Raw genomic sequence first — 13,992 nt, forward strand, 5'->3', positions numbered from 1 at the left:
CATCATAGCTGCCATTCTACTTTATGTTATGAGAAATGTGCTTGGATGTTGAGAGTTAATGTTCCAGTAAAGACAGCCCTTTGGAATATATTGAGTAATATCACCAAGTTATATTTTTATTTTTTTAAGCTTCTCTCACAAAAATATGCCAGTCTTGTATATGTAATGTGTAAGATAGCAGTTCAATCAATACAAAGATATTTTATTTATACACAGTGTACCAGATCTTAATTTTACATGATTGCCAAACCAAGTTGATTGTAGTAGACAGTCTGGGCCTTTTCCCCTCCTAGTTTCAAATCATTTCAATACATTGTCACAATATCCAGTAAAAAGAGGTTCTGCAGCTATTCCGCGTCTGTAGAACAGATAGAGAATAAATAAAAGATGTTTTAGATTGATATCACTCATTTCCATCTTAAAAACTTAGTAGTTTAAATCAGAATCACCAACCATAGCATTCATTATTTTTAAAAGATTGTTAAAAGTGATTCAAGATGGAGGTCCAAATTTAACATAGCTATATATATAAGTCCAAATATATCTTCTTATAGGTATTATTCCCTAATTAAGTCACTACTTCTTAGATTATATACATTTCTATTTATAGCAAAAATACCCAAGAAACAAACTGTGTATAAGGTTAAAAGTCACCCTGGACTTAATAATATCCCAGCTTGAAAAGCAGACTTACCGGACCATTCTGCAGCGGTGAACTGTTAGTCTTCTGTAGGCATCATCTAAACTTCTGACGTCTTGCCGACTCCAGAGTCTCTCGCCGATAGCACTTGCCCGAGGCCTAAAATGTAAACCATATGTCTCCCAAAGCATTTTAAATTCATTCATTCTTAAAGAAGTGAGTATCTAAGTCAGGGGTCCTCAGACTTTTTAAACAGGGGGCCAGTTCACTGTCCCTCAGACCGTTGGAGGGCCGGACTATAGTTTAAAAAAAAAACTGAACAAATTCCTATGCACACTGCACATATCTTATTTTGAAAAAAACAAAACGGGAATAAATACAATATTTGTATTTGCATGTGGCCCGCAGGCCGTAGTTTGAGGACCCCTGCTCTAAGTCTTATGTGGCCTGGGGGGGGGGGGGAGGGGGGGATTCCTAATGCTTTCCGACTTGGATGGAGAAGAAAAACTAAGGCACCTTAATTCAAATGTGGTCACTTAAATTCCATACCATAGTCTCGGAGAGAGGTTAGTTGCATCCACGTATTCTCCCCACAGACAAGCTTCTCCACCAATGACAAGTTGTTTCTGTTCCTGAGTACCTACATTAAAATCATGGATGTACGTTAGCAGTTGCAGCTTAAGGCTTAGAAACAGAAGGATAAGTCAGTATTGCCTCTATCTTTATCCCGGGGCTGCATTTTTCTCCTGTGTCAGCAGAATCTTGGGAGATTTCATGGTATTGGCACAAGAAAAGGTGGCAAACTTTATTCCTGCCCCTGACCCTGTGGGTCACACAGTGCTTTTTAGCAAGTGTCAACTATGTGGTGGGCCAGTATTAAAGACACCATTTTATACTGGTTTTCTGCAAACTGATTTGGGCACCAGAAACATTTTTCCCCTGATTGCCTATGGATAGTGTACCAGGGAACACAAATTGGAATACTAGTGACCACCGCTCCTGTCTTTGGGATCTGTCTCTTGGTAGTAAAAACGAGACCAACTACCTAACACCGAATCCCAATCAGGGCACATACCTAGTTTGTGGGTTTGATCCCCAGTCAGGGTGTGTACGGGAGGCAACTGATCGCTGTTTCTCTCTCTTCCTCCCTCTCTCTCTAAAATAAACAATAACAGTATTAACATATCCTCAGGTGAGGACTGAAAAAATGTAGAGTAACAAGACTCATCCGTGAAAAATTGAGATAAAATCTAAGGGAATCCACTTTTGAAGTTCTTTTATTTAGGTAAGGATTTGGTTTATTTCACATTTCAAATAATACTGAGGCCTTCCTTTTTAAGTAAACACAAAACCAAGGATAAAAGGGAGGAGAGTTAGTAGGGAATACCGAGGTAAGGATTTCCTGGAGGGGAGGGTAGTGAAGAGGGGCAATGGTGTTGCTTCACTTACCACTAAAATCGAGAGGTTCCACTGCATAGTATAGTCTCCAGTCTTGTCCATAACTGATCTTGTCCAAGTACCACGGAGCAGAGATGATCACAGGGAAGCCAGCTGCTGTGATTGAACTCAGTTCCTTAGCATAATATTCCTCTTTCCATACTTGAACTACAGTGCCTGGCTGAAGCTATTAAAGTTAAAAATTGCAATATATAGTATTAGGTCTAGCAAATTCACTAGGTGATATTTAAAGTCCAAGACTTGTAACTAGAAAACTAACTTTAAGATCCTTGAAAAACTTAAAACATTGTCGTCTTTACCCTTCCTCTTCAGTTAGTGTCAAATGCTATTTCTTATAGAGACTTAAATTTAGAAGTTGCATTAACCTTCAGGTTGGATACTTAACTTTTGCCTATTTATGACACCATACAGGTGTAATGAACCAAGGCTTTAGTCCCATCCTACCACACTATTGTTTTACTTACTGTCAAACTGTGAGGATGCCAACAGCCCTTCGGGAAAGCTCATACTAATTGCTGGAGTTGCAAATTCTCAGTTGCCCCAAAGGAAAATAAAGAATTCTGACTAAGAATTAGAGAGATGCCATGTAAAATAAAAAGTGTACATTGGCAATTTTACCTAAAACTATCTTAATAGCAGTGAAGACTCATTTGTTCTTATCTGTTTGTTCTGCCCTTTCCTGAAAAAAAAAAGGAGCTTCAAAGTACTCCCATTTGTGATTAATGAGATGGCAGGGGATGAGGGAAAAGAGGAGGAGGAGGCATGAAAGAGTGAAATAAATGGAAGAAAAGAAACATCATTAATATTGGCCTCAGTGCACAGCCACTGCCTGATAAAAGTTTAAATGGAACAGGAAGCTAATTTCCCTATAGTGTTGGGGAATGGAGATATTAGAACATGAAGCCTGTCATAGTATCAGAAAATCAAATGTCGTTTTCATACTTCTTACCTTTGCGTTATTATCAAAAACCTCTTGCCAGACTATGGATCCCTTCTTTAGAGTTGAAATAATATTCAAAAGCCTGCCATTGTGGGAGGGAAAAAAGTTATTTCAGATCACAAGCTTAACAATATGTTGAAAGCATGCATATTTTCTACCAAGGACTGAAACACTGAGAGGTACCTTTCAATATAGCACAGCTTTATAGCAGAACCTGCTAAATTTGGTGGTAAGCCATGTGGCTCCTCCTTCCTAGAACATGGCTCAGAAGCTGACACAGCAGAGGGATTTAACAGTCATTTGCTGAATGAATGAGCTAATAAGCATGCGCCCAAAATAGGAAGACAGGGAAGCTAACAGGGAAATGTACAAACAACAATCTTTAGTAATTTCATGGGTATCTTAGAAACTATGATCTAGACCAGCGGTTCTCAACCTATGGGTCGTGACCCTTTTGGGGGTTGAACGACCCTTTCACAGGGGTCGCCTAAGACCATCCTGCATATCAGATATTTACATTACGATTCATAACAGTAGCAACGAAAATAATTTTATGGTTGGGTCACAACATGAGGAACTGTATTTAAAGGGCCAGAAGGTTGAGAACCACTGATCTAGACTATAATGTCACCTAAATAACACTTAACAGTTGCTGACAATCAGTCCATAAGTATTTCCTGATATTTAGACAATGCCATGAACTCTGCAGGATAAAAAAAAAAAAAAAAAAAAAGAATGTATCATACAAAAAGCTAAATAGGAAAAGACTAGAATCTGGGCTTGCCCAGTGCAGGCAAACTACAGCCTGTTTTTGTGTGGCTCATGAGCCAAGAATGGTTTTTACATTTGTAAAGTATTCAAAATTAAAAAAAAAAGTGCAACCAGATGTGGCCCACAAAGCCTAACATATTTACTTTCTGGCCTTTACAGAAAAAAGTGTACTGGTCCCTCGTATAGAACAGCACTGCCCAGTAGACCTTTCTGCAGTGGTGGAAGGGTTCTTGTCTGTGTACCTTCCCATATGGGAGCCACTAACTAACCCCATCCAGCTATCGGACACTTGAAATGTGGCTAATGTGACTAAGGAACTGAATTTTTAATTCCTTTAACTTAAATGCAAATAGCCACATGTGGCCATGGCTACCGTACTGGACAGATATAAAGTAAAAAAATGGTCCTGGAAATGAACTACAGGGGCTGGATGGTGGTGAGGACTTCATAGGGTAGCCAGGGGCTTTCAGTGGAGTTCCTAGAACACATGACTGCTGTCCTATCGTTACTGCAAAAGGCTTAGTTACCATGTTAACTGATTTGAAGAAAGCAGTGGATCATGCTTCCTTCTTTATGATTTTTCATGCAAAGTATACAACATCTACACTTTAGCAAGGGATGGAGAGAAAATAAGCAGTACTAGTCATAGCTAAAACTTTTACAAAAGGCATTGATGAAATTAAGTAGGCTTTCAAGTAACTTACTTTTGAATATAGAAAGATTCTAGTTTACTAAAATCAGTGCCAAAGCCTTTCTGCTTCATGAAAGTCTGGATATTTGGATTGGACTCCCTTAAAAAAAAAAAAAAAGAAGAATTAAAATTTCATTAGTTTGGTATGCCCAATCTATTTAAAGCAGCGTACATCTTACCATCATTTGTGCCAATTTAAAACTGTTAAAGTTGTAGAGTAAAAATAAGCTTAAAAACTTAGTTATGAGTTATCTTTGTTTTCCACAACAAATAATTTTTTCCAGAAGCTGATTTCTTGTAAAAATGGCTTTCCCTACCTCCTGCCTCTCTCCTCCATTTATGGCTATTCGCAAAGAGGATTTTTTATTTGAAAAATCCCCCTCACTTACTGCCCTCTTTCACTAAAGCTGTTTTCATTCACTATAGTCTTTTTTTGTTAAGTCTCCATTCTCTTCTGCATTTTGATTCTCCTTCCTAAAAGCTTTTGTTTTCTCATACCACCCCAAATTCACCATCTCGGGAGTTGTGTTGCCAAATGAAAACCGTGCAAGCAGAGATGATATCCCAAATCTTTCCTTTCCATGTGGAGGCCTTTAAACCTACTTCAAATGCAACGGTTAAAGAAAACAAGGGTTTTAAAGAATTGTCATACCAACAATCATATTCCACTTCATCTCCTCCCAAATGAATGAACTGATCTGGAAACACCCAACTGATTTCTTTGAAGAGCTTATACAGGAAACTGTAAGTTGTATTCAAAGTAGGGTTTATAGGTCCAGAAGCTTCAGGCTGATAGGACCTATAACATGGAGTCAGGAGACCTTCCTGGCCTGGGGAAAAACAAGAAGATTCTTTCCTTAAAAAGTAATTTAATTACAAAGATCTGGCTTAGCACATGACCATACTTTCTTTTGTTGGAGAACTGTTTTCCGAATCCTATCCCGGTACCTCTTTGTTTCCTTTGCATCAGCCTCTGAGATTTTACCCACTTCACATATTATCTTGACTAATGATTCCCAGATCTTCAGCTTGCCCCAACTCTTTCTTGAGCCTCCAGCCATATTTCAGATTCCTTGCTCAACACAACTAAAAGCTCAACTTCACTATCCCATCTGCACTTCAAATACAATCCAGCAAAAACTAAATTTATGTTCCCTAACCTCCTTCAGGAGCTTCTCTTGATCTTTGTATTCTGGTAAGGGCACCGCCATCCTCCCAGTCTGTAACTCTTCCCCTTCCTCCTAAAGTCAGTAAGTTGCCAAATTCTATGGATTATTTTTCCAAAATGTCTCCCAGTTCTGTACATTATTTTCCATTAGGACTTCAGTATCTTTCCCCTTCCAATCTGTCACTTTTACTTCAGTTTTCCTGAAGTGTGGCTCCCTCGTGTCACTCTTCTGCTTTATAACTTTCACTGGTTTCTACGTATCCTGAAGAGACCACATTCCTCAGGGAAGACCTCTCCATTGCACTTTTCCAGATTTATTTCCCACTATTCTCCATGTCTTCTCCATGTCTACCCTAATAGTATTTATTGAACAGTTATAAATGTTAGTGGCTGTACTGTGTGCTTTACATTCATTATTTAATCCTCAAAAAGTTACATGGTAAGGACTGCTAACATTCCCATTCCAGAGATGGGGAAACTGAGGATGAGATGCTCTGTAATTTGTCCAAGGTCACTCAGTTATAAGCAGCAGAAGCAGGATTCAAGCCCAGGCAGTCTGGCTCCAGAGCCCATTCTTAACCACCCTGTAATAAAAATTCCTCCTACTCTGCCTTTTCTCATGTGATTCCCTCCACCAGAAACACAAATATATTCTTTAATCTCTCAGAAGCATTATAAGTGTTAGCTCATCCATAAAACCATTTCTTTGTGTGTGTGTGTCTTTTATTGATTTCAGAGAGGAAGGGGGGGGGGGAGAGAGAGAGAGAGAGAGAGAGAGAGAGAGAGAGAGAGAGAATGATGAGAGAGAATCATTGATTGGCTGCCTCCTGCACGCCCTCTACTGGGGATTGAGCCTGCAACCCAGGCATATGCCTTTCACCAGAATCAAACCCAGGACCCGTCAGTCTGCAGGCCGACGCTCTATCCATTAAGGCAAATGGCTAGGGTGATAAACCATTTCTTGAATTCACTTACTTCTACTTGTCATAGTCACTTTATGTGTTTTCCTTTATCCTGTTTTTATACTGTGGGCAGTGCCTAGATACAGGAACTTGCTCACAACAGACACATACTAGTTACTGAATTGTCAGTAGTGCTACTTTTTGTGTAAATCACAACTAAGAACAAAATGAGCCAACACCAAGTCATAAAATAAGAGATGCAGGACCTCAAATGTTCACTTTTTGCAACTCATAAAACACGTACCTTTTCCCCAAGACTGTGTATGTCCGGGGCTATCAAATTCTGGTATGACTCGAATCCCCCGTAATCGGGCATATTCAATCACCTCACGAACTTCATTTGGTGTATAAACATGAGAGAGAGAATAGCTTCCCTGTAAAAACCACGTTGATTAAAAATTAAATGTATGAAATGCATCCTGAAAACTGTTAACAGTCCTGATTGCAATTTGATATCTCATAGCTGATTTTTTTCAGTATCAATGTATTAAATAGTTCCATGTGACGTTGCATGACTCATTTAAATTACTTACCATATCTTATCTCCATAAGCTTTCAGCATACTTTAGATTAATTCCACATTTACTGGTAGATCTATCTAAAACAACCCCTCTTGTTTCAGGAATGTCTTCCATTATTCTGTGTCAATCTCATGTAACAATACAAGACAGAAATAAAATGTTTGATTCCAAAGTGAAACCTCTGAAAATGAAATACATTGCCCTTGGCAACTTAGAATAAAAGTTTACAGGTTACTACAAAGCATAACTATTTCTCTTAAAGTCACTTTAATTGCTATCAGCTTTAAAAATTCCCCCAGAAACACTCTGGTAGTGACCAGCTATTTCTTTAAGGTTACCCTCAGTTTCTTTATAGGTCACTTGAAAAATTAGAACTCAGTACTGGTTGTAACTAAAGATAAAGGTCCATTAAAGATATTACTGTAGCACATTTCTCAAGGTATAAATATCCTCCTATATAATAAAAACCTAATATGCTAAGTGTCCAGTCATCTGTTCAACCAATCAAAGTGTAATGTGCTAATAATATACTAAGGCCACTCAACCACTCGCTATGACATGCACTGACCACCAGGGAGCAGATGCTTTGATTGGTAGGTTGCTTGCTGCTGGGGTCCGGCCAATCGGGACTGAGCGAGACGGGCTGGACACACCCTGGAGCTCTCCCAAGGTCCCTCCCCGGCTGGCCAACCTCCCGCATCCCTCCGTGCACTGCTAGGGTTCCTCAGTCTGGCCTACACCCTCTTGCAATCTGGGACCCCTCTGGGGATGTTGGAGAGCCGGTTTCAGCCCAATCCTGCAGGCCAGGCCGAGGGACCTCACTGGTGCACGAATTCGTGCACCAGGCCTCTAGTAATATATAAATGTATATGTAATATATAAATATAAATGCTCAACTCCTAAAATTAGCCTTGCCCCATCCCCCAAATCAAAATTGTGCCTAATCAAGATTAGATCTAATATCCAGTCCACCAGTTTAAAGTAAATACAGAAGAACATGTTAACTGACACTATGGGAATGCAATTAGCAAAACCCAGACTATGGGAAACTATTTGGACAAATTAATTTCTTCATCAGAAAATAACAAATTCTAAGGGAAAAAAGCCCAACTGGGGTGGCTCAGTGGTTAAGCATTGACCTATGAACCAGGGGGTCATGGTTTATTCCTGGTCAAGGCACATGCTCAGGTTGTAGGCTTAATCCCCAGTATGGGTCATGCAGGAGGCAGCCAATCAATGATTCTCTCTCATCATTGATGTTTCTATCTCTCTCCCCCTCTCTCTTCCTCTCTGAAATCAATAAAAATAAATATATATTTAAAAAGAGAGAGATAGACAGACTCTGGCTGGTATTGCTCAGCAGTTAGAACATCAGCCCTTGAACTTACTAAAGGGTCGTGGATTCAATTTCTGGTCAAGGGTTTGTACCTGGGTTGTAGTTTGCTCCCTGCTCCCCATCAGGGCTCATGCAGGAGGCAACCAGCCTCTCTCCCTCTTTCCCACCCCACCCCAATCCCACTCCTGTTCTCCTTTCTATATGAACTGACCACAATGTATGGACCTTACTTGTACCTCAATGCAATTTTTTTTTTCTTTTTAAGAAAATGGCCTTTGGGAAATGGCTGTCTAGATTTTTAATTTTTTTTAGCTGCAATAATGTTTTGGTGTTTTTTGTTGTTGCTTTTAAACAGCCTCTGCACAAATGAGATAGGACGTCTTAGATTTGCTTCAGAATACTGGCGGGGGAAGTACAGGTGATAGAAGATTGGCTTGTACTGACTATTGAAGCTGGGTGATGAGGACATGGAAATTCATTAAATTCTACTTCTGTGGATGCTTAAAATTTTCCATAATAACACGTAAGACAAAAGCAAACAAACAGGAGTGCTGCTAGCATTTCAGCCTGTACTGTGTTGTAACATTGGAGAAAGCTTTGGAATTACAGACAGAGAATGAAATTTTGAGTCTTGGTTCTGCCCCTTCCTAACTACAATTTGGGACAAAGGCATATAGCTTCTCAGTTACTGTTTTTGGATTATATGGGATTAAAGTAGATGATACTGAAGCTCATTCCCATCTCCACTCGTCTATAATACAATCAATTTGAACACTCTGAGACTACCATTATTTTCTAAGAAGGCGTTCTGATTTCTACAATTTCCTACTTCTGGTAGTTTTTCAGAGAGAAAAAGAAAGTCATTTAGAGAATTCAAAATAATTGTTTAAAACAAATAAACAGTTGGACTTCCTGATAAATATAATTTCTTAACCGTATGAGAATCATGAAATGTGTCAAGGTTTCCTATATTCATTAAGATTTTAAAATTTTATTTATATAGCCCCTTCAGATTGTTTACATTTATAATAACTACTATAAAAATAGAATAGTTTTATAGATCTAAAATGCTAAGTCAGCCCTAGCCAGTTTGGCTCAGTGGATAGAGCATTGGCCTGTAGACTGAAGGGTCCTGGGTTCAATTCCAGTCAAGGGCAGATACCTAGGTTGTGGGCTTAATCCCCGGTAGGGGGCATTCAGGAGGCAGCTGATCAGTGATTCTCATCATTGATGTTTCTCTCTCTCCCTCCCCTTCCTCTCTGAACTCAATAAACATATTTTTAAAATAAATAAAAATTAAAAAATAAAATGCTAAGTCACAGCCTAATAAAAAAACATTTAAAACCACAAATATCTAACTTTTACACTTTAATTCTATCCATCAGAAACATTAAAGCTACAAATTTCTAATGAAGCTACCAAAACTTTTTGTAAACAGACTACAACATAAATTACTCACTTTGTTGCTTAACTCTGGAAAAGTGGTGCTTTGATAAGGGAAAGACTGGTCATCGACTATGTGCCAGTGGAGAACATTAAACTTATTAAAAGCCATGGCATCCTGCAAAAAAAAAAATGTTAAAAAATTATATGTCACAGATATAACACACAATCCAATTTATATATCTCCACTCAGGACTGTTCCCAATGTGTCTGCTTCCTTTTAAAATTTTCAGTGAAGAAAGAATGTGGAAGCAGTATAAACCCTATTTCTTATATACTTTATGTGGCATGCCATATTTCAAATAGAAAAGCCAATATGGAATCTGTATTCATTCTAAATAGTGAGCTCTATGAGAAGGAAGCAAGCTTATACATTCCCAGTAAGTATTTGGGGATCAGCCAAGAATGGAAATAGTTCTTGGCTGCTCCTACTGCTATGAAGAAAAAGGAGGCATTCATTCAAGTTCCAAGCTTGTAATTCCCACCATTCTAAGATTTGAGTGCCAAACCATTCCTTAGAAATAAGAGAAATATGGTACAAATGCAATACACTTCTAATCAAAATCTCAGAAGTTTTAGGGGAAATTGACATATTTACTCTGGAGGAATTAATAATCCTATCTAATAAAAGGGTAATAGGCAAATTAACCATCACTCCATCACAAATATGGCAGTGCCCATAGTGGCCGGGTGCTGGACGCTGCCGGCATCACCCCGGCGATGAGCCCCAGCCTCCCACGCACCCCGGCCCATGGAGGGAGGGAGGTTGGGCGGGCTTCTGGCCAGTGGCTGGCCGGGGCGCGGGATGCTGGCGTCATTGCAGGCCGGGCTGAGGGATACCCCCACCCCGAATTTCGTGCACCAGGTCTATAGTGTTTATATAAAATATAAGTAGATTATTATTATTTTTTAATATTTTATTCATTTTTTACAGAGAGGAAAGAAGTATAGAGAGTTAGAAACATCGATGAGAGAGAAGCATCGATCAGCTGCCTCCTGCACACCCCCTACTGGGGATGTGCCCGCAACCCAGGTACATGCCCTTGTCCGGAATTGGACCTAGGACCCTTCAGTCCCCAGGCCAACGCCCTATCCTAGTGATGGCGAACCTATGACACGTATGTCAGAGGTGAGAGGCGAACTCATTTTTTTGGTTGATTTTTCTTTGTTAAATGGCATTTAATTTTATAAAATAAATATCAAAAATATAAATCTTTGTTTTACTATGGTTGCAAATATCAAAAAATTTCTATATGTGACACAGGACTAGAGTTAAGTTAGGGTTTTTCAAAATGCTGGCACGCCGAGCTCAAAAGGTTCGCCATCACTGCTCTATCCAGTGAGCCAAATCAGCCAGGGCAAATAGATTATTTTAAAAAGGTAAAAAACAATAAAGTGTGGGATATTTGCCCTGCCAGATAATCAAATTTAAAGACTGCCTTCTCCTTCATCAGGGCCGAAGGGATTTGCTGGTGGATTTGGGAAATAGCTCACGTACAAGGGAATTATACAAAGGAATATACTGAGAGTAATGTCAGAGAAGGGAGTTCCTTGTGGTTTTTAATAAAGATCAGGAGATGGCAAACATTTTACATGAAGGGCAAGATAGTAAATATTTTTATTTTGTAGCCATACAGTTTCTGTCACAACTTATCCTGCAGTTGTAAGGCAAGACAATATATAAACAAATGGACATGGCTCTATTCCGGTACAACTTCATTTGCAAAAATAGGTAACTAGCTGGATTTGGTCCTTGGGCTATAGTTTGTCAGCCTCTGATATAGATATATAAATCGGTAAAGATGTATGTATTTCTTCACATAAATGAACATAAACATACACACATATGTTTTATAGCTCTGTCTGCTGAGAGGGCCTAGAAGCAATGAATACACCTACAGCTCAGGTCTTGGTTTCAAAATACATTCACAAAGTATTGCTTAGAGAAAAGTCTGAGTCCAGAACTGGGAAAGAGAAAAGGTAAGCCTGGGATATTACGTGCTAAAAAGTAAGAAATTGCTCAAAGATTGAAGAAGACATGCCCTTAGGCTACAGGAGCCAGCTAGGATTCCTGCTGGCCAACACTGAGACAACTTGACTATTAAATGGGGATAGTAACAGACTCCAGTCCCCTCAAAAAAAACAACAACACAGTAATCCCTGAGTACAGATTGATTTAAAAATGAATACTTTTAGAGAAACTCTATCTTACAGTAAAACTAGAGGCCCAGTGCACAGATTCTGCACCAGTAGGGTCCCTTGACCTGGCCTGTGGAGATCGGGCCAAAACCAGCAGTCCAACATCAGCCGTCTGACATCCCCCTAGGGGTGCCGGAGTGCAAGAGAGCACTCTGCAAAGTCGCTGTCACTCAGCAGCTCCTGCGTTGAGTCTCTGCCCCCACGTGGTCAGTGTGCATCATAGCTAACGGCCAGTCGGCCAGTCGCTTAGGCTTTTATATATAGATGCCAGGCCAACTAATAAACATAGAAGGAATGATGGAATTTAGAAAATCACCACCTGGCAGCCAACTTAGTAATAACTAATTTAGGCAAGAATCATCTGGGTGCTAAAACTAGTGGGTAAATGCTGGTTGAAGAACAGGAATTTTTTGTACTCTCAAAATATTGTTCCACAGCCCTAACCGATTTGGCTCAGTGGATAGAGCGTCAGCCTGCGGACTCAAGGGTCCCAGGTTTGATTCCGGTCAAGGGCATGTACCTTGGTTGCGGGCACATCCCCAGTAGGGAGTGTGCAGGAGGCAGCTGATCGATGTTTCTCTCTCATCTATGTTTCTAACTCTCTATCCCTCTCCCTTCCTCTCTGTAAAAAATCAATAAAATATATATTTTTTAAAAAAGTGACTAATGCCTTTTGGAGGAAAGAAATCAGGGTATTAATGTAAATGTAAAAATAACTTTTTAATAATATGTATGTGGCCCTAGCTGGTTTGGCTTAGTGGATGGAGCACCGGCCTGCAGACTAGAGGGTCTCAGGTTCCATTCCAGTCAAGGGCACATGCCCGGGTTGCAGGCTTGATCCCCAAGTAGGGCGCGTGCAGGAGGCAGCCAATCAATGATTCGCTCTCATCATTGATGTTTCTCTCTCTCTCTCCCCCTCCCTTCCTCTCTGAAATCAATAAAAATATATTTACAAATAATAATAATATGGTGTGTTTGTAAATGATCAAGTGAAGGTGCAGAAAAACGTGGGAGGAAATCCTCCCACTGCTACAAATTGGCAGTGATGACAGGGATGAACCAATAAAAAGTCCACAGGAGAAAACAGTATTGTCAGCCTGGCACCCAGCTCTGACCACCCGAGGTTCCATATTGCTTTGGAACATTTCCCTGGGTACAGTGCAGTTCCCAGACTTCTATGTCACTATAAAAAGAGTCAGTGGAGGTCACAAAATGGCAGTAATTAGAGGTACAGTGACCACATATTCCTAACCAGAAGTCTGGACCCACGGTTTGACAAATGGGAGTACACAAAGAGAGCCAATGGGCAGTATTAAAACTGTCTTTCTCTTAATCCAATTCTCCGCCCCCCCCCCCCATGAAAACAATAGGGTGATTCCCTAGGGGAGTCTCTACTTCAGCTGAGGAAATATACTTCACAAGGGAGAGAGAAGAGAGCCCAGTGCTTACACTTAGTACATAAAAAATGAATCCCCCACTGCAGCCTGCATAATAGCATAGCCGACATAAAGTAACAACATAAAAGGACACATCTTCAGAATGGATTAAAAGAATTACCTACCAGAGTTCTAAGAATGGTCTTAACTGACAGAAAGTGTCTGGCTGTATCAATTAAAATTCCTCTATGAGGAAACCTTGGAGAATCACTAATGGTGGATTCATTGACGGTGAACTGTAAGACAAAATAAATTTTGACTTATTTTCAGAAATTTCTCTTGACATGAGCTCAAAAAAGACTACAACTATCTATGCAAGTATTGGATACAATATATTAATTTAGAGCCAAAAAAAGTGTGAAATTTACATTTACCAGCTAACATAAATATTTGGGGAGAAGAAATCTTCAAGAGGTAATAAATAGCT

General features: G+C 39.6%; 2 protein-coding genes across 3 annotated transcripts in view; one reads left to right on the forward strand and one right to left on the reverse strand.

Moving 5' to 3' along the window:
* Positions 1-13,992, forward strand: part of GFM2 (GTP dependent ribosome recycling factor mitochondrial 2) — a 56,755-nt gene that overhangs the window by 41,828 nt on the left and 935 nt on the right. The window contains exon 22 of one of the 2 annotated variants that reach the window (XR_009452655.1): positions 11,788-11,910. The exons of the other annotated variant lie outside the window; for it this stretch is intronic. The gene's annotated coding sequence lies outside the window, so the exon portion shown is untranslated. The remainder of the gene's footprint in view (positions 1-11,787; positions 11,911-13,992) is intronic. 2 annotated transcript variants of the gene reach the window in all.
* HEXB (hexosaminidase subunit beta) overlaps positions 89-13,992 on the reverse strand; it is a 25,016-nt gene continuing 11,112 nt past the window's right edge. Inside the window, exons 5-14 of the mRNA XM_059694323.1 lie at positions 13,691-13,801; positions 9,947-10,048; positions 6,875-7,004; positions 5,153-5,330; positions 4,514-4,600; positions 3,048-3,120; positions 2,090-2,264; positions 1,190-1,280; positions 695-799; positions 89-358 (exon numbers count right to left, since the gene is read on the reverse strand). Coding sequence (XP_059550306.1) covers positions 301-358; positions 695-799; positions 1,190-1,280; positions 2,090-2,264; positions 3,048-3,120; positions 4,514-4,600; positions 5,153-5,330; positions 6,875-7,004; positions 9,947-10,048; positions 13,691-13,801 — 1,110 coding nt within the window. The 3' untranslated portion in view covers positions 89-300. The remainder of the gene's footprint in view (positions 359-694; positions 800-1,189; positions 1,281-2,089; positions 2,265-3,047; positions 3,121-4,513; positions 4,601-5,152; positions 5,331-6,874; positions 7,005-9,946; positions 10,049-13,690; positions 13,802-13,992) is intronic.

This window comes from Myotis daubentonii, chromosome 4, assembly GCF_963259705.1.
Source record: "Myotis daubentonii chromosome 4, mMyoDau2.1, whole genome shotgun sequence".
NCBI lineage: Eukaryota > Metazoa > Chordata > Mammalia > Chiroptera > Vespertilionidae > Myotis > Myotis daubentonii.